Raw genomic sequence first — 18,289 nt, 5'->3', positions numbered from 1 at the left:
GAGACAAAGATTACTAAAGGGGTTGTCTAGGATTAGACTTCACACTTGAGCCCCAAGCCTGGACAACCCCGTTAAGCCTTTCCCAGTGAATAGAAAGAGGTCAGAGGTCCTTTTACCAAATTTTCCATGTAGAGCCGGAAACAGGATGTAATAGTGGCTGCAGAACTGAATACTACTTTTTTTTTTTTTAATTTCACCTCTCTGCTGTGGAGTTATTAGACCACAGTCACACGTTCAGTATTTTACCTCAGGATTTGTAAGTCACAACCAGGAGTGGGAGATAAATACAGAAGTGGTGATGTGTTTCTATTACACTTTTTCTCTAATTGTTCCACTCCTGATTTAGGCTTACAAATACTGATGTAAAATACTGACCAAATACTGAATGTGTGAACGTCGCCTTAGCAATGTTTTTGGCATCTAATCAGATAACTTTAGCTAAAGAGGTATTCCCATATCCAAAATCCTATCCCAGTATGTAGTAAAATAATAATAATATTAGCAAATACCTTCAATTAGAAATGTAGTATAGATCTTCTGATTAGCCATGTCTCTTTCCACATGTGCAGGGCATTGCAGGACCTTAGGTATCCATGGTTACGACCACTAGCAACTAGCTAATTGTCACTATATTAGTGGCTATAACCATGGCTACCTAAGGTCCTGCAATGCCTGCACATGAGGAAAAAGACATTATGAAACAGAAAAACTATACTACATTTCTAATTGGAGTTATTTGAAAATTTTATTATTATTGCACCCACTATATACTGGGATAGGATATTGGAGATGGGAGTATCCCTTTAAGTCCAAGTGGATGTTTTAACTGGAGGCGTATATTTCTTCTCCCTGTAATAGTTGGTGTAACGTCCCTCTTAAATTTAACAAAAGTTAACTCATTAGGTGCCAAATACGTTGATTGCTATGGAAAGGTGAAATAAAAAAAATGTTTTATTGAGCTCTGCAGCCACTATTACATTGTTTGTCCAGTTCATCATGAAAAATTGAGGTGAAAGGTTCTGTAAAAGGCCCAGTTCATAATCAGCAGGGTTTTTTTTGGCTAGTTTCACACTTGCTTTTTTTTGCAGCGCGCTTTTCCCGCAAAAAAACGCATTGAAAAAACGCATACAAAAGCATACAACTGCTGCGTATTTTTCAAGCATTTTTATGAGCATGCATGAAAAAACGCAGCGTTTTTATGCGTTTGTATGCGTTTTTAGTGCGTTTTTACCGCGTTTGCGTTTTTTCCAACATTAGGTGGCCCCTCACACTAACACAAACCATGACTTTACTAACCCTAACCCTGACCCTAACCCTAACCCTAACCCTGACCCTAACCCTAACCCTAACCCTTAACCAAACCATACTTAACCCTAACCCAAACCCTAACTAACCTTAACCCTAACCCTAACCCTGACCCTAACCCTAACCCTAACCCTGACCCTAACCCTTAACCAAACCATACTTAACCCTAACCCTGACCCTAACCCTTAACCAAACCATACTTAACCCTAACCATGACCCTAACCCCAACCCTAACCCTGACCCTGACCCTAACCCTAACCCTAAACCCCCTTAACTAACCCTAACTCTAACCCAAACCCCTAAATTCCATGGTTAACAAAAAAAACGCATGTGCAAAAAAACGCATACATGAGCATGCCAGTGCGCACGTATGCGCATCCATAGGCTATAATGGCCATTTTTAGCGCAAAACGTGCGCATACGTGCGCATGCGCTTTTTTGCAGGGCCAAAAAATGCAACATGCTGCGTCTGGAAAATACAAACGCACACCCCAAAAAAACGCAGCGCATGAAAATCGCATATGTGCGCTTACCAGCGCGCAGGTATGCGCACCCATGTTAAATATAGGGGAAAAAACGCATGCGGACGTATGCGTTTTTTTCCAGCGCAAAAAAACGCAAATGTGAAACCAGCCTTTGTCATTTATTTCTCACTTTTTACTTGTGTGGTTTTTGTTGATTTGTTTTGTGACAAATAATAATAATCTTTATTTATATAGCGCCAACATATTCTGCAGCGCTTTACAGTTTAACAGTTTCAAAACACGTCATAAGTAACAAGTTTACCAATACAATAATTAAAGCGAAATAAGCTGCCCCTGCTCGTGAGAGCTTACAATCTACAATGAGGTGGGGGAGATACAAAGCACAGGTGTGTATTTACAGTGGTGCATTTACAATGATGGTCCAGCCATCTTGAGGGAGTGAGGGATGGATGGAGATAGAAAGTGGGCTACTCATGCACACCTACACCTAGAATGATTTTGATTAGTCAATGTGATAGGCAGCTCTGAACAAATGTGTTTTGAGGGAGCGCCTAAAACTATGCAAATTGTGGATAGTCCTAATTTCTTGGGGTAGAGCATTCCAGAGGATTGGCGCATCACGGGAGAAGTCTTGGAGTCGGGAGTGGGAGGTGCGGATTAGTGCAGAGGTTAGTCGCAAGTCATTTACAGAGCGCAGCGGTCGGTTAGGCCGATAGACAGAAATGAGGGAGGAGATGTAGGGGGGTGCTGCACTGTGGAGAGCTTTGTGGGTGAGAACAAGTACTTTGAATTGGATCCATAATGAATCGGCAGCCAGTGTAAATGTTTGGCGAAGAGCTGACGCGTCCGAGTACCTATTAGCCAGATAGATTACCCTGGCTGCCGCATTAAGAATGGACTGGAGAGGTGATAGTCAAGTAACGGGGAGGCCAATTAATAGAGCATTGCAGTAATCCAGGAGGGAGTGGATCAATGCTACAGTGAGGGTTTTTGGTGTTTCCATGGTGAGAAAAGGGCGGATTCTAGAGATGTTCTTTAGGTGTAAGTGGCAAGAGAAGAGATTGTATATGGGATGTGAAGGAGAGATTGGTGTCAAACATAACACCCAGACAGCGCGCCTGCTGCCGGGGTGTTATAGTGGTACCACCCACGGAGAGGGAAATGTCAGATTTAGGGAGGTTAGTAGACGGCGGGAGCAGAAGAAGTTCAGTTTTGGAGAGGTTGAGTTTCAGATAGAGAGCGGACGTGATGTTGGAGACTGCGGACAGACAGTCACTGGCGTTCTGTAGTACAGCGGGGGTAAGGTCGGGGAATGACATGTATAGTTGTGTGTCATCAGCATAAAGATGGTGCTGAAAGCCAAATCTGCTGATGGTCTGTCTAATTGGTGCCATGTAGAGAGAGAAGAGAAGGGGGCAAATTCATCAAAAAGTGACGTAATTAATGAAATCCAAAGGCCCAAATTGGATTTCTTAATGTCTTTAACTGGCTTAGTAACTTTTTAGTTAGAAAAGTTGCACATTTGGCAAAACGTCACAAAACTTTGTCAAAGTAACTCACTCAGGGAGGGATGACTGGAGTAGAATTAAGTAGAGTTGAGCGAAACGGGTCGAAAAAATTCAAAAGTCGCCGACTTTTGGCAAAGTCGGGTTTCATGAAACGAAACCCGACCCTAGGATGAGGTCGGCCACGAGGTCGGCGACTTACGCGCCAAAGTCGCGTTTCAAAAGTTTGTTTTGCGCTCTTTTTCAGCCAATCAGGATCCACGGACACTGTGGGCAACGTGATGACCTAGGCACGGGTCACCACCATCTTTCAGAAGGGCATGCAAGTGATTGGCTTGCTTTGGTGGGCGTCACAGGGGGTATAAAAGGGCGTGCACGCCGACCGCCATCTTACTTCTGCCGATCTTAGTATAGGGAGAGGTTGCTGCTGATTCTGTAGGGAGAGCGTTAGGCAGGGAAGAAGACAAAAGAACTGCTTCTGCTGCTAGCGATTTGGCCTGCACAACACACAAGTCACTGTGTGTGCAGTGCAAGGGGAGGCTATATTGTGGTGTATCAGTGGTGTTGGTTGTTGGGCTGCCTTCTAAGGCTTCCTGACACGCTGGCATTGCTGTTTACCCACTGCTCCGCAAACTGCTTTTTTAAAAGCAATCCAATCTCCCTTATCCTCTAGTCACTTTTGTCACAGCTGTGCCATCGAGCGTGTCACATAGCGCTCAGATATCAGTGGGCCTCACACAATCTACAAGTGTCCAGTGTCCAAAAGTGTACGCAGAAATTCAAAATCTCCATTATCCTCTCGTCACTTTGGTCACAGGCAGCTGTGCCATCGAGCGTGTCACATAGCACTCAGATATCAGTGGGCCTCACACAATCTACAAGTGTCCAGCGTCCAAAAGTGTACGCAGAGATTCAAAATCTCCATTATCCTCTCGTCACTTTGGTCACAGGCAGCTGTGCCATCGAGCGTGTCACATAGCGCTCAGATATCAGTGGGCCTCACACAATCTACAAGTGTCCAGTGTCCAAAAGTGTACGCAGAGATTCAAAATCTCAATTATCCTCTCGTCACTTTGGTCACAGGCAGCTGTGCCATCGAGCGTGTCACATAGCGCTCAGATATCAGTGGGCCTCACACAATCCACAAGTGTCCAGTGTCCAAAAGTGTACGCAGAGATTCAAAATCTCCATTATCCTCTCGTCACTTTGGTCACAGGCAGCTGTGCCATCGAGCGTGTCACATAGCGCTCAGATATCAGTGGGCCTCACACAATCCACAAGTATCCAGTGTCCAAAAGTGTACGCAGAGATTCAAAATCTCCATTATCCTCTCGTCACTTTGGTCACAGGCAGCTGTGCCATCGAGCGTGTCACATAGCGCTCAGATATCAGTGGGCCTCACACAATCTACAAGTGTCCAGTGTCCAAAAGTGTATGCAGAGATTCAAAATCTCCATTATCCTCTCGTCACTTTGGTCACAGGCAGCTGGGCCATCGAGCGTGTCACATAGCGCTCAGATATCAGTGGGCCTCACACAATCTACAAGTGTCCAGTGTCCAAAAGTGTACGCAGAGATTCAAAATCTCCATTATCCTCTCATCACTTTGGTCACAGGCAGCTGTGCCATCGAGCGTGTCACATAGCGCTCAGATATCAGTGGGCCTCACACAATCTACAAGTGTCCAGTGTCCAAAAGTGTACGCAGAGATTCAAAATCTCCATTATCCTCTCGTCACTTTGGTCACAGGCAGCTGTGCCATCGAGCGTGTCACATAGCGCTCAGATATCAGTGGGCCTCACACAATCCAAAAGTGTCCACTGTCCACAAGTGTGTGCAGAAATTCTAAATCTCCCCTGTCCTATAGACACCTTTTACCTTGTTTTACATTACTATATAGTTTGTTGGATTTTGTCTACATTTCTACCAAAAATGAGGAAGGCTGGTGGAAGAGGCCGTGGAATTGGGCGGGGGTTGGCAGCTGGTAATGATGGTGTTGGTGGTGGATCTGATGGTAGTGGCAAGAGCAAAATAGGACCGAATGCAGGAGGTGCTGACCCTGCGTCATCGTCTGGCCTCGAACGCTTAGTTTTCTAGGAGTTGGCAAACCGCTTTTAAAGGCAGAGCGTCAGGAAAAAGTTTTGTCTTACATTGCTGACTCAGCCTCCAGCTCTATCGCCTCCTCTTCTTCAGTTGTAAAAAGTAAAAGCACTGAGTCGTCATTGGAGGCTCATGTTCATGAACCACACCTTTCCTTGTGTCCTTCACCCCAACCAAGATTGAAGGATGACGCAGGCCATACTACTGATTACTCCATGGAGCTGTTTTCACATACCATGCCTGGATTATCAAGTCAAATGGTGAATTACCCAGGCCAAGATGAATCTGACATGGAGTGCACTGATGCACAGCCGCTGATGGATGATTCTGCTGGTACATTCACTCAGAGCACTACATTGTCCTCGCAGTGTACAGAGCCAGATTTTGACCCTGATGAGACTCAGGTGCCCCTTCCCGCACACTATACCACCATACACGGTGACACAGAGAAAGGTGCACATGACATAGAAGAGGAGGTGATGGATGACCCAGTTGTTGACCCAGATTGGCATCCATTGGGGGAAGAGGGTGCTGCTTCCAATAGCTCAGATGAGGAGCATCCACAGCAGACATCGACATCGCAACAGCTGTTATCTGGCAGGCCCGGAGCACTCCAAAGACAGGTTCCAAACATCAAAAGAGTTGCTGGACAGCTTGTCCAGACGGTCAAAAGATCACAGCGTGCTAGGCCGCAAAATGTCTGCCAAAGTAGGAAGAGTGCAGTGTGGCACTTTTTTGAACAAAATCCTCATGATCAGGCCAAGGTTATCTGTAAGAAGTGCGCAAAGACCTTTAGCCGAGGGAAAAATCTGAAAAATTTGAATACCAGTTGCATGCTTAGACATTTAACCAGCATGCACTTGCAAGCGTGGACACAACACCAAACCTCAAGTGCCACATGTGCAACTGATCACAACGAAGGTAGTCAGCAACGCTACATTGTTTCCCCCACTGTAAGCCCACCGGTTAGCACAGCAGCAAATGTTGAGGTGTCGTTGCAAGGCCACAGCAGTCAGGGAATCCCACTGTTATATCAACGAAAGACTGATTCTAGGCCATCAGAAAGAACACCAACTCCATCACCATCATCAACCCTCTCTCAGTCCGCCCTGTCCACCGCTACTTCCACCATATGCAGCTCTCAAGTCCAGCTCACCCTCCCAGACACTATGAGTAGGTCAAGAAAGTACTCAGTCTCTCATCCGCGTACACTGGGTTTGAACGCCCACATTGCCAAACTAATCTCGTTTGAGATGATGCCCTTTCGGTTGGTGGAAAGCACAGCTTTCCGCGAACTCATGGCCTATGCAGTACCACGCTATGACCTACCCAGTCGCCACTTCTTCTCTCGCAAAGCCATCCCAGCCCTCCATCATCATGTGAAAGACCGCATTGTCCATGCACTCAAGCAGTCAGTGAGCGGAAAGGTGCACCTCACAACTGATGCATGGTCCAGTCGGCATGGCCAGGGCCGTTACGTGTCCATCACTGCGCACTGAGTTAATGTGGTGGATGCAGGGTCCACAGGGGACAGCGGTGGTGGGACAGTGCTGCCTAGCCCACGGTATAGGAAACAGTTGGCTGTAGGCGTTCGACCCTCCTCCTCCTCCTCCTCCTCCTCCAGAAGCGAAAGCTCGTCCACAGAGCGCAGTTGTACGAGCACTCCATCTGCAGCTGCCACTGTTGCACACGATGTGTCCCCCTATCGAGCAGCTAGTGGAAAGCGTCAGCAGGCTGTGTTGCAGATGATGTGTTTGGGCGACAGACACACCGCCGAGGTGCTGGCCGAGTACTTGAAGCGACAAACTGAGTCATGGCTGGGCAGTGTACATCTTGAGGCAGGCAAGGTAGTTAGTGATAACGGCCGTAATTTTGTGGCAGCCATAGCCCTTTCAAAACTCAGCCACATACCTTGCTTGGCTCACACATTGAACCTGGTGGTGCAGTGCTTCCTCAAAAATTATCCGGAGTTAACAGCCCTGCTCCAGAAGGTGCGAAGACTGTGCGCGCACATCCGCCGGTCGCCTGTACACTCCGTTGGTATGCAGAAGCTGCAGCGATTGCTCCACCTTCCCAACCACCGCCTCATTATCGACATTGCAACAAGGTGGAACTCCACCCTGCACATGGTGGAGCGGCTGTGCGAGCAGAGGCAGGCCATAATGCATTTGTGGGAGGATACACGGCCAGGCACTTTGAGAGCAGACATGGAGTTGACAGGCGTGCAGTGGTCGAAGCTGAAAGACCTTTGTAAAGTCCTTCAGTGTTTTGAGGAATGCACACGGCTGGTAAGCGCAGACGACGCCATCCTAAGCATGAGCATCCCACTTATGCGTCTGCTCATGCAAACTTTGACGCACCTTAAGGAGCAGGCGTCTGCAGCCAATGTTGATGAGGAGGAAGAGGAGGAGGGAATCCTTGATGACATTCAGCCATTGTCTGCTCAGGAACCTCTCCTGGACGAAGTGGAGGAAGAAGAGGAGGAGGAGGAGGAGGATGATGGGGATGATTACTTAGGGGAGGAGGATGTATCTCGTGGGGCAAGTGAAAATGTTGGCGTGGCAAGGTCTGGTACAGGGTTTGTGCGTGACTGGAGGGATGTGGATTTGCCAGAAAGTGCTCCTCCACCCAGCACTCGCAGTGCATCATTGACACTGGGAACATTGGCCCACATGTCAGATTATGCCTTGCGGATCCTAAAAAGGGACCCCCGCATTGCCAAAATGATGAACGATGACGACTACTGGTTGGCCAGCATCCTGGATCCACGCTATAAAGGCAAATTACAAAACATCATGCCACAGGAGAACCTTGACCTAATATTGGCTAATAAACAAGCAACTCTGGTAAATCGGTTGCTTGAGGCATTCCCAGCACACAGCAGCGGTGATGGTTCTCACATGAGCCGTACGGGCCGGGGGCAGCTTGGCAGAGGTGTTCGTGGTGCACACAGCAGAAGTGGCGTTGGAGACAGGGGTTTTATGACAATGTTGTGGACTGATTTTTCAAATACCGCTCACACAACAGCAGTTGTCAACTATGGTTACAAACTACTTTTCCTCCCATATCGATGTTCTCCCACACAGGTCATTCCCCTTTGACTATTGGGCCGCTAAATTGGACACCTGGCCTGAATTGGCCCAATATGCCTTACAGGAGCTCGCTTGCCCAGCTGCAAGTGTGCTATCGGAAAGAGTCTTCAGTGCAGCTGGATCAATCCTTACAGAAAAAAGGACACGTCTGTCAACCCAAAATGTGGATGATCTAACCTTCATTAAAATGAACCACGCATGGGTTTCCAAGGATTTTGTCCCACCTTCCCCTGATGACACATAGGGTGACAGAAAAATGGCTTGCTTTGGTCCACCTCTTCCTGGTACTTCACCTATTTCTCCTTTTGCATCAGCTGAATGTCCAACATCAACATATGCCACTTTCTAAAACTCCCTAACTGTGCTGCCTCCCCCCCCATGGCCGGGGTCACCACCTACCGCACGACACCGTGCGAGTGCCGTTGCCCTGGACAGGTGGGTAGGCCGACTCTTGGGCGCGGGCACTGGCACAGGGTCCCTCATTGTGCAATCAAGTGTCTCTGACGGCGGTGGTGCACACCCGCCGTCAGACACACCGCTGTACTATGAGGGGCCCAGTGCCAGTACCGACGCCCACGAGTGGGCCCCCCTTGCTTGGGCAGGGCCCCAGCATTTGCAATCTTTACCTCTCCCTGCTCCTCCGCTGTGTAATCTGGGCCGTCAAATCCATACTATGCCTGACACCGTCTGAGCCTGCCTCCTGAGACATATATTTTGAATGTGTACGCTATCCATACATGTTTTCCGGGGATACGGTACCCTTTCTAACCTTTGTGCAATGACGTGCAATCCATACTGGGCCTAACACCGTCTGAACCTGCCTCATGCTGTATAGACATATATTTTGAATGTGTACGCTATCCATACATGTTATCCGGGGATACGGTACCCTTTCTAACCTTTGTGCAATGACGTGCAATCCATACTGGGCCTAACACCGTCTGAGCCTGCCTCATGCTGTATAGACATATATTTTGAATGTGTACGCTATCCATACATGTTATCCAGGGATACGGTACCCTTTCTAACCTTTGTGCAATGACGTGCAATCCATACTGGGATTAACACCGTCTGAGCCTGCCTCATGCTGTATAGACATATATTTTGAATGTGTACGCTATCCATACATGTTATCCGGGGATACGGTACCCATTCTAACCTTTGTGCAATGACGTGCAATCCATACTGGGCCTAACACCGTCTGAGCCTGCCTCATGCTGTATAGACATATATTTTGAATGTGTACGCTATCCATACATGTTATCCGGGGATACGGTACCCTTTCTAACCTTTGTGCAATGACGTGCAATCCATACTGGGCCTAACACCGTCTGAGCCTGCCTCATGCTGTATAGACATATATTTTGAATGTGTACGCTATCCATACATGTTATCCAGGGATACGGTACCCTTTCTAACCTTTGTGCAATCACGTGCAATCCATACTGGGCCTAACACCGTCTGAGCCTGCCTCATGCTGTATAGACATATATTTTGAATGTGTACGCTATCCATACATGTTATCCAGGGATACGGTACCCTTTCTAACCTTTGTGCAATCACGTGCAATCCATACTGGGCGTGAGAACGGCTGGCGAGCTGTTAAGCAAGCTACAGCACCTGTCCAGACAAGTGCAGGGATTCCCTAGCGAGGAGACTTATTTGATTGTTTTCAATGTTGGGACAGCAATTTTTGGGGAGCACTATACTCTGGAGAATGATAGATGGGGCCCACCATACACTGGAACATTCCAAAGGTGGACATCAGACACTGGAGCAGCATTTACAGGGCCCATTATACACTAGAGCATTAGAAATGGGGCACATTATGTTTGGAGCATTATTTGGGCCCATAAGACAGTGGAGCTTCATCCATGGGGACCAACATATACTGTAGCATTATGTGGAGCTCATCATATACTGTTTCAAACATTATATGGGACCAATGATTCTGTATGGAGAAATAGATGGGCCTCGTCATGAGATGTAAAAAGTGAGGTATTTTTCATTGTACTATACCGCTATTTATCTGCCGTATCGGAGCATGATGAGTTGTGGTATGTGTTAAAGGGGCGCTCTTTCGCCCAGGGCACCTGAAAACCTGCAGCCAGCCCTCCCCCCCCACAACTTTAGCCAAATAACACCCATTTTTCAGTGTGTAACTTATATTATGAAGTTAATTAAGGTTGACAAGCTTAAGTAAGAAGAATTGATGCTTTTGGCATTCAAATGGGCACTGTTGGTGTGTTTCCTGTCCTCCTCTCACTGCCGACTTTTATTCCCCATTGACTTACATTGGGTTTCGTGTTTCGGGACGACCCCGACTTTTCCCTATAATCGGACGATCTTGCTCGACCCGACTTTTGGAAAAGTCGGGTTTCACGAAACGAAACGCGACCCTAAAAAAACAAAAGTCGCTCAACTCTAGAATTAAGCAGTGTTGCGCCAAATTATTAGCGACATAATTGCCCTGCTGGTCTGAACTGTGCACTCTTCGAACCTGCATCAATATCAGAGGAGCGCAGGGACGCTGAAGCTGATCGGAATGTGCGCTCTAGTGATCCGGCCACGGGTACATCAGTGCTTACAGGGCTAAAACTGGTCTTATTATCACTAGTCCAAAGAGTTTTGCAAGAAAATTCACGATACAGAAATATAACATATCTAGTTCTGGGAATATATGCGTTATACTTACTATTATTTCAACCACACCAAGCTAAGAAAAGAAAAAAGTATATTATTATACACGTAAAATACAAATAGTAAAAAAGATGAATATTGTAAGGCCTGTTTCACACTTCCGTTTTTTCAAATCCGTCAAAATCAGTTGGTTTCCGTTAAAAAACGGATCCGCCATTTTTTTGCAGGATCCGTTTTTGTCCCATAGCAGTTACTGCGGATCCGTCAAAAAAATGGATCCTGGTTTTAAAAACGGATCCGTTTGCATCCGTTTCCGTCAAAAAAACGGAAACGGATCCGTTTGGCGGACATAAAAACGGAAGTGTGAAACAGGCCTTACATGTCATGTATAGCATTTATTTATTTATTAAAATTTCAAGCAAACCCCTTACAGTCCCACTCATCTGCCTCCTCGGGGGCGGGAGACAGGAAGGAGTAACACGTTACTGTAGGAACAGACTACACATGTTTTGTAGTCTGTAACTATGGAGATACAAAGGTCTGCATGGCAGCTAGAGGCACAAAGCATTAGAATATTTTACCAAATGTCTTTTATTTAATTGTTGCATCGCAGCAATGAAACTTTGGTGCAAACAGCCTTTATGTGAAAAATATAATGGGTAGATGATTCACGTGTGGTGAAAGGAAAAGTTGAAGGATTTTTCTCTACTGGACCATATCAGCATAATCAGTTCTGAGCCTCAACGGTAAGCGACCGGCAACGCAGACGCTGATAACAGCTGATCAGTGGGAATACCGAGTGTCGGACCCCAACTGATCAGACATTGATGACCTATCCTAAGGATACAGCCAAACAGTAGTAGGCAACCTCTTTAAGATGTTATCCATAGCAACAAATCAGAGATTTTTTTTGCATAGTATTTATGTATTTCTTGTCCATGTTTTATAGAGAGAGCCACAATAGATGATGTGAAATAAAAAGCACTATTTCTAATACTATTCCTAGAATAAAATCTGAATATGTAGAAATGATTCTAGATTAGTAATGAATCATAATGGGAGAATGGAGAACATATATTGTAACAGGAGATGACAACTGGTGCTCATAAAATGTTATGGAGAGGGGACAGAGCTTCCAGGGAACACATCGCATCATCTTGCAGAGAACTGCAGGGGGCCCCCTGGGAAGGAACTGAGACACCAACTTTACTGTGAGTGTTAACCACATGTGCGCACATGTTTAGGGCTTAGGATAGGCTGCATTAGACAGAACACGGTAGCCGTGCGGCTGGTGTAGCAGGGGACAGTTAGGCTATAGACAGAGTAGCAGCATACTGTACTTTATTGCATTGTTTTGCCTTTTGAAAAATACACTGATCTGTAATAGTTGGTGCACCGGGCAATTTGCCGGCCCAGCTAGAGAATATCACTTTTGTAAATTGTTTTATGTCATTGCATACCCCTGTTTACACCTTCCTATCACTGCATTCCTTGCCTGTAAATAAATTAACCATTTGTTGTTTGCACCTCATCTTGTGTACCTTAGTCTCCCTGCATTGTAGTGGTCCCTCGGACATCACTTCAAGTGGCGATGCGAGCAGGGTTACTGTCACCAAGATTCAGGCAGCAGGCAGCAACGACGGGAGTGCTAATGTTAGTGGGGATGCTGTGGGCATTGGTGGAACCCCTTCAAGGACACTCCCTATGGGCACCATATTTAGTGTGCTTCCAAAATTTGACGGCAATAATGTGCCCCTGTCTGATTGGGTGTCCCGGCTGCAAAGCACCCTGAAGATTTATAACAACAGCACAGTTCTTGAAGTGGACATTGCTTTGACTGCCATGGAGTGAGAGGCCCGTAAAAACATCTGTTTACAGCCGGAACTCACCCGTAGTATCCTGAAGGAGCTAGTGAAATTCCTGGAAGAGATATACATCGAGACTGCTGGCGCGGGACACCTCCGCGCCAAATTTTTCTCTAGACTGCAGCAGGAAGAAGGGATCTCCCCGTATGCGACAGCACTGCAAGAAGTGTTGGCAGAAGTGCAAAGGAAAGAGACGGATGTGCTTGGTGGCGTGGGCCCCACAAACTGGATACTCTGGGAACAAATTAATTCTGGGACTGCATAGCACATCCTTGAGGAGAGCACTGTCAGAACGGGTCCGTGTAGATCCGACTCTTTTATTCCGTCAAATCCTGGCAGAAGCAGTGGCCCGAAGCAAGGAAGACACTTACATGTCTGGTGTGATGCGTGTCCAGGGTGCCAATACCAAAGGATACCCAAATCATCAGGAGGCACTGGCCCAGGTAGTGCACAACTTGCAGCGGTCTCTTGTCAGTATGCAAGACAAATTAACCCGGATGGAGCAAAGAAGGGGAGAACAACAGTCTAACTCAATGCACTCATATAACCATGCTTCGGCCCGACCTTTAAGCCTTTAAGGGGTCAGTGGGTGCAAGTCCCCCCGCCAGGCATCAGAGGCACGAAGACAGGCTCGGGGTGCCCCTCGGCAAAGAGGAGGCATCCAATGCTGGGAATGTGGAAGACAAGGGCACCTTGCCAGGGACTGCTTGAATTATGCTCAAAGCCAGCAACAGCCGCCGTTAAGCTACCAACCCCCGCAGTAACGCGGCACTCTGTTGGAGAAGAGAGGCCGCTCCTCATCATAATGAACACTTGATTGCTGGGAGTCTCATCCTGCGTGCTTAATTTGAGGGAGTTCCAGTGGATTGCTTGATGGATACCGGTTCACAAGTGACAACGATGCCAGAATCATATTTTCAAACAGCATTTTCAGGCCCTGGCTAAGCCAGAGAAGGAGATATTGATTTGGTTGTTTGCTGCCAATCAACAGCCGATACCGGTCACAGGGGTCGTGTGGATGAATATTTGAATCTGTGGGCAAGAAGTAGGAAAGAAAGGGATCCTGCTAGTCCCTGAGCCCATTAAAGAAGATGTGCCTGTAGTAATGGGAATGAATATCCTACGAGAACTCAATCAGATAATGTTCACCAAATGGGGACCCAGTTACTGGAAGAAGGCTGCCACACACAAGTCTACTCAAGAAGCCCTTCAGCGATTGATCCGCATCTGTGAGATGCAGAAGAGTGTGCCATCTTATCAGGTGGTAAGAGTCATCAGGGCCCCTTGGAAGGAGTCTGTAATCTTGTCTCCAGAGCGAGAAAGTATATTACACCTTCCAGTGGGGACTCATCGCAACCTTGACGGGCTGGAGGTGATGGTCCGCTCCTCCGCCTACCACAGGCTGAACTAAGAAGGCATGATAGCTCAAACGATAGCTGTGGTCCAGCGAGGACACGTCCCCATAAGAGCTTTGAACGTGGGCCCCGGGGAGTCACCTTGCCACGGGGGGGGGGACAGATCTGGCCCGGGTGTACCTACACAAGGGCGAAGCGGTGAGTCAGAAAGAAATGTCTTTATTGCCGATCGAAGGTGCAGGGTGTACCCTGGCAGTCGCTGCGGGGCCTGAAGAGAAGTCATGCCCAGAGTGGAATGGGCGGATCATCCTTGATCAAATGGAAATGGATGTGAAGGCTCTTGGCCCTGAGCGTGTGCGGGCGACAGAAGCTATGCTGTGGGAAAAATCAGGCTGCATTCACCCATCACACTGAAGATTTTGGCTGTATGTAAGTGATCACAGGCAAGATACCGACCGGGGACGCTTGTCCAATTCGAGAATGATACCCGCAAATCCCACCCAAGATGTACCAAGAGGTGAAGACATTACTGAGGCAGATGCTGGATTCAGGAGTAGTGCAGAGTAGTCAGAGCCCTTGAGCGGCCCCGGTCAAGAAGGATGGGACCATCTGGTTCTGTGTAGATTACAGGAAACTCAATGCCTGCACTGTGTGCGACTCATATCCGTTACCCCGCATTGAGGAATCCTTGACAGCATTGGGGAAAGCCAAGTACTTCTCCACCTTGGACGTAGCAAGCGGATACTGGCAAGTGGCCGAGAAAGACAAGGAAAAAACTGCCTTCATACTCCCTATGGGATTGTTCGAGTTTAACAGGATGCCCTTCAGGCTCTCCAATGCTCCGGGCACGTTTCAATGGCTGATGGAAAAGTGTTTGAGAGATTTAAACTTTGAGGCTACCCTGATCTACCTGGATGGCATCATTGTGTTCTCTGCCTCGTTCGAAGACCATCTTGCTCGGCTTGGACAGGTACTCGGAAGACTGCGGGCTCATAACCTGTAGGTGAAGCCAAAGAAGTGCCACCTCTTCAAGAGAGAGATCGAGTACCTGGCCACATAGTGTCACAAGACGGAGATCTGCCATCAATAGAAAAAGTGGCTGCTATCCAGAAGTGGCCAGTTCCTCGAGCCGTGCGGGAACTCTAGGCCTTCCTTGGACTCGCTGGGTACTACCTACGGTTTGTCAAAGATTTTGCAAAGGTGGCGGGTCCTCTGAATGAACTGCTGAGAGGGACCGCCGGAGTGCCGAAGGCCCAGTGCATCCCCTGGGACCAGAGGCAAGATGAGGCCTTCCAGGCTATAAAGAGTGCTCTTACTTCAGACCCGATTTTGGCCTATGCAGATTTCGATCAACCATTCCTGTTGTACACAGATGGTAGCCTTCAAGGAGCCAGTGCAGTACTTTCCCAAATACAGGATGGACATGAGAGAGTTATCGGGTATGCCAGTAGGTAACTGCGAGACAGCAAAAGAAACCCTCACAATTACAGCTCTTTCCGGTTAGAGCTCCTGGCCCTGGTGTGGGCCATGACAGAAGTTTGTGGGCTTCCTGGCAGGGACCAAGATTCAAGTTCGAACGGAAAATAATCCCCTGGTCCACTTTGAGAATGCTAAATTGGGGGACCTAGAACAACTGTGGGTGGCTCGCCTGGCCAAGTTTGACTTTACCATTCGTTATCGCTCTGCTACTGAAAATGCAGATGCCAATGGCCTGTCACGAGTGATGGTGCAAACTCCAGTGGGGGATCTCGATGAACAACTCGAAGAGGAAGAAACCCCAGACTTCTGTAAGTTCAAGACCCCAGTGGTTGCAGTCCAGTCAAGTAGGGAGGCCTGCACACTACCCCGATCTCTGGGGAGAACCAATGAAGAGTGGGGAAAAGTTCAAGATGAAGACAGAGGGCTGAGACAGATGAAATGCTGGGTAGCACAGAAGCGGAAGCCAGGCAAACAAGAGCGAGATAGTCTGGACGCTGAGATGAAGAGTTTCTTTAACCAGTGGGATAGGCTGGAGGTGTGACAATAAGTGCTGTATCACAAGAGGCAACAGCCGAAAGATCCTGAAGTAAGGTGGCAGGTGGTCATCCTAGGAGGAATGATCCAAGAAGTGGCTAAAGATGCCCACGAATTTGGAGCCCACTTCAGGTCCACAAAGACCTACCAGTGGTTACAGCGGCACGTGAACTGCCCCCGGTTGGAGTCCGTGGTAGAAGAGGTTTGCCGGCAATCTCGGGAATGTGACCTCATTAAGAGTACTGAACAAGGGGCACCCATCCAGTCCATACGTATTAAGGAACCACTAGAAGTCTTGATGATCGACTATCTCCTTGTGGGACACTCAGCCCAGGGGCCACAGTACTGTTTAGTGATGACCGACAATTTTTCCAAGTTCGCGTTAGTCACACTGACTAGAGATCAGACTGCCGAGTCGGCAGTGCGGGCCATCTGTCAAGACTTCATCCAAGTGTATGGGTGCCCAAAGCGCATCCACTCTGACCAAGGTGCATGCTTCCAATGCAAGGTGATGGAAGAACTGTATCGTTTGTATGGCATCGAGCAGTCCCGGACCACCCCTTACCATCCTTAAGGCAACAGAGCATGTGAATGCTTCAACCGAACCTTACTTCAAATGTTGAGGACGTTGGAAGAGGACAAGAAGGCATGTTGGCCAGATTTCCTGCCAGAGTTGGTCTGGATCTACATCAATCGTGTCCATTCCACCACGGGTTACTCCCCCTATTTGCTGCTGTTTGGAAGAGCTGCACGAGAGATCATTGAATTGAAGTTGCAACAGCCAGAGGAGCTGATGGAGCAAAACGTCACTCCATGGGTGAAAGAACATCGGAAACGACAGCAAACAATACGGCAGTTGGTGAGTCAACAGCTACAGGACAAAGAACATACAGGCCGTACACCAATTCAAGAGATACCTGTCATGATGAGTCACCGAAGGAGGAAAAACAAAAATACTAGCTAAGTCCAGAAAAACCAGAGAGGTTGGCAGCTATCGGCAGACGCCTGAACCTATCACCACAACTAGCAGTAGCCGTGGGGGGTTCCTACGGTGCCCTAGACTCCTCGAACATGGCCGGAGAACTAAATAGCCTAAAGACAGAAAGGGGAAAACTAAACTGCCCCAGAGCAGACCCCAAAGCAATAGGCAGCCCCCAACATATAATGACGGTGAGGCAAGATGAAAACACTAACACAGATAGAAAGATAGGTTGAGCAAATGATGGGGCCCAAGCTAACTAAATAGGACAGGATAGGAAAGCTGCTGTCTGCAATCCATAAAAAAACCCTAAAAATGACCAAACCGACTGATAGGAAAAACAGGCCCTGAAGTCGCTAGACTTCAAAAGACTATATCAGCACTCAGGTATATTCTGAAGACAGAGCAAGAGATAAAAAGATCAGAGACAAAAATGGAATTCAGCTCACCCCTGGCCGGGGATGGCTGAACTCCAAAAAACTGAGCAAAACAAAACCAAAACTAAAGTGTATAAACGCAGAGCAAAAAAACTTAGCTTTGAGAAGCAGGAATCAGGCTGGTCTCCAAGAATCCAGCAGGAAAATCACCAGCGAGGCAGAAGGGCGTCGGCTGCCTTATATCCTGTCGGCAGTTCCAGCCACCCAGTCATCATCTATCTGCTCAGGTGTTTGGTAATCAGCTTCACTACCTTTCTTCACCAGTACAGGGAGTTCATCAGACCTCAATGGTGAAGGGAAAAATGAACTCACAACAGATACCGCTCCGGCCCGGGGACCTAGTATTAGTCAGAGAGAAATGTCCCAAGGGTAAACTAAGTGAGAGATGGGAAGTGCAGCCTTACAGTCATCGAGCGAGTGTATGCTGACGGTCTGGTCTACAAGGTGCAGGTTGAGAATGGGGTGTCTGCCCCTAAAGTACTTCACAGAAATATGCTGCGGCCATGCTGGTCCG

General features: G+C 47.7%; 1 protein-coding gene across 1 annotated transcript in view; it reads right to left on the bottom strand.

Annotated features, from left to right (window-relative positions):
* LOC141049745 (alpha-2-macroglobulin-like protein 1) overlaps window positions 1–18,289 on the bottom strand; it is a 257,127-nt gene that overhangs the window by 223,391 nt on the left and 15,447 nt on the right. Inside the window, exon 5 of the mRNA XM_073546472.1 lies at window positions 11,182–11,202. Within this exon, the coding sequence (XP_073402573.1) occupies window positions 11,182–11,202 (21 nt within the window). The remainder of the gene's footprint in view (window positions 1–11,181; window positions 11,203–18,289) is intronic.

This window comes from Dendrobates tinctorius, unplaced genomic scaffold (genome assembly GCF_039654945.1).
Source record: "Dendrobates tinctorius isolate UK_male_01 unplaced genomic scaffold, ASM3965494v1 ptg000147l, whole genome shotgun sequence".
NCBI classification, from domain to species: Eukaryota; Metazoa; Chordata; class Amphibia; order Anura; family Dendrobatidae; genus Dendrobates; species Dendrobates tinctorius.
This window is presented reverse-complemented; position numbering and strand designations above follow the sequence as displayed.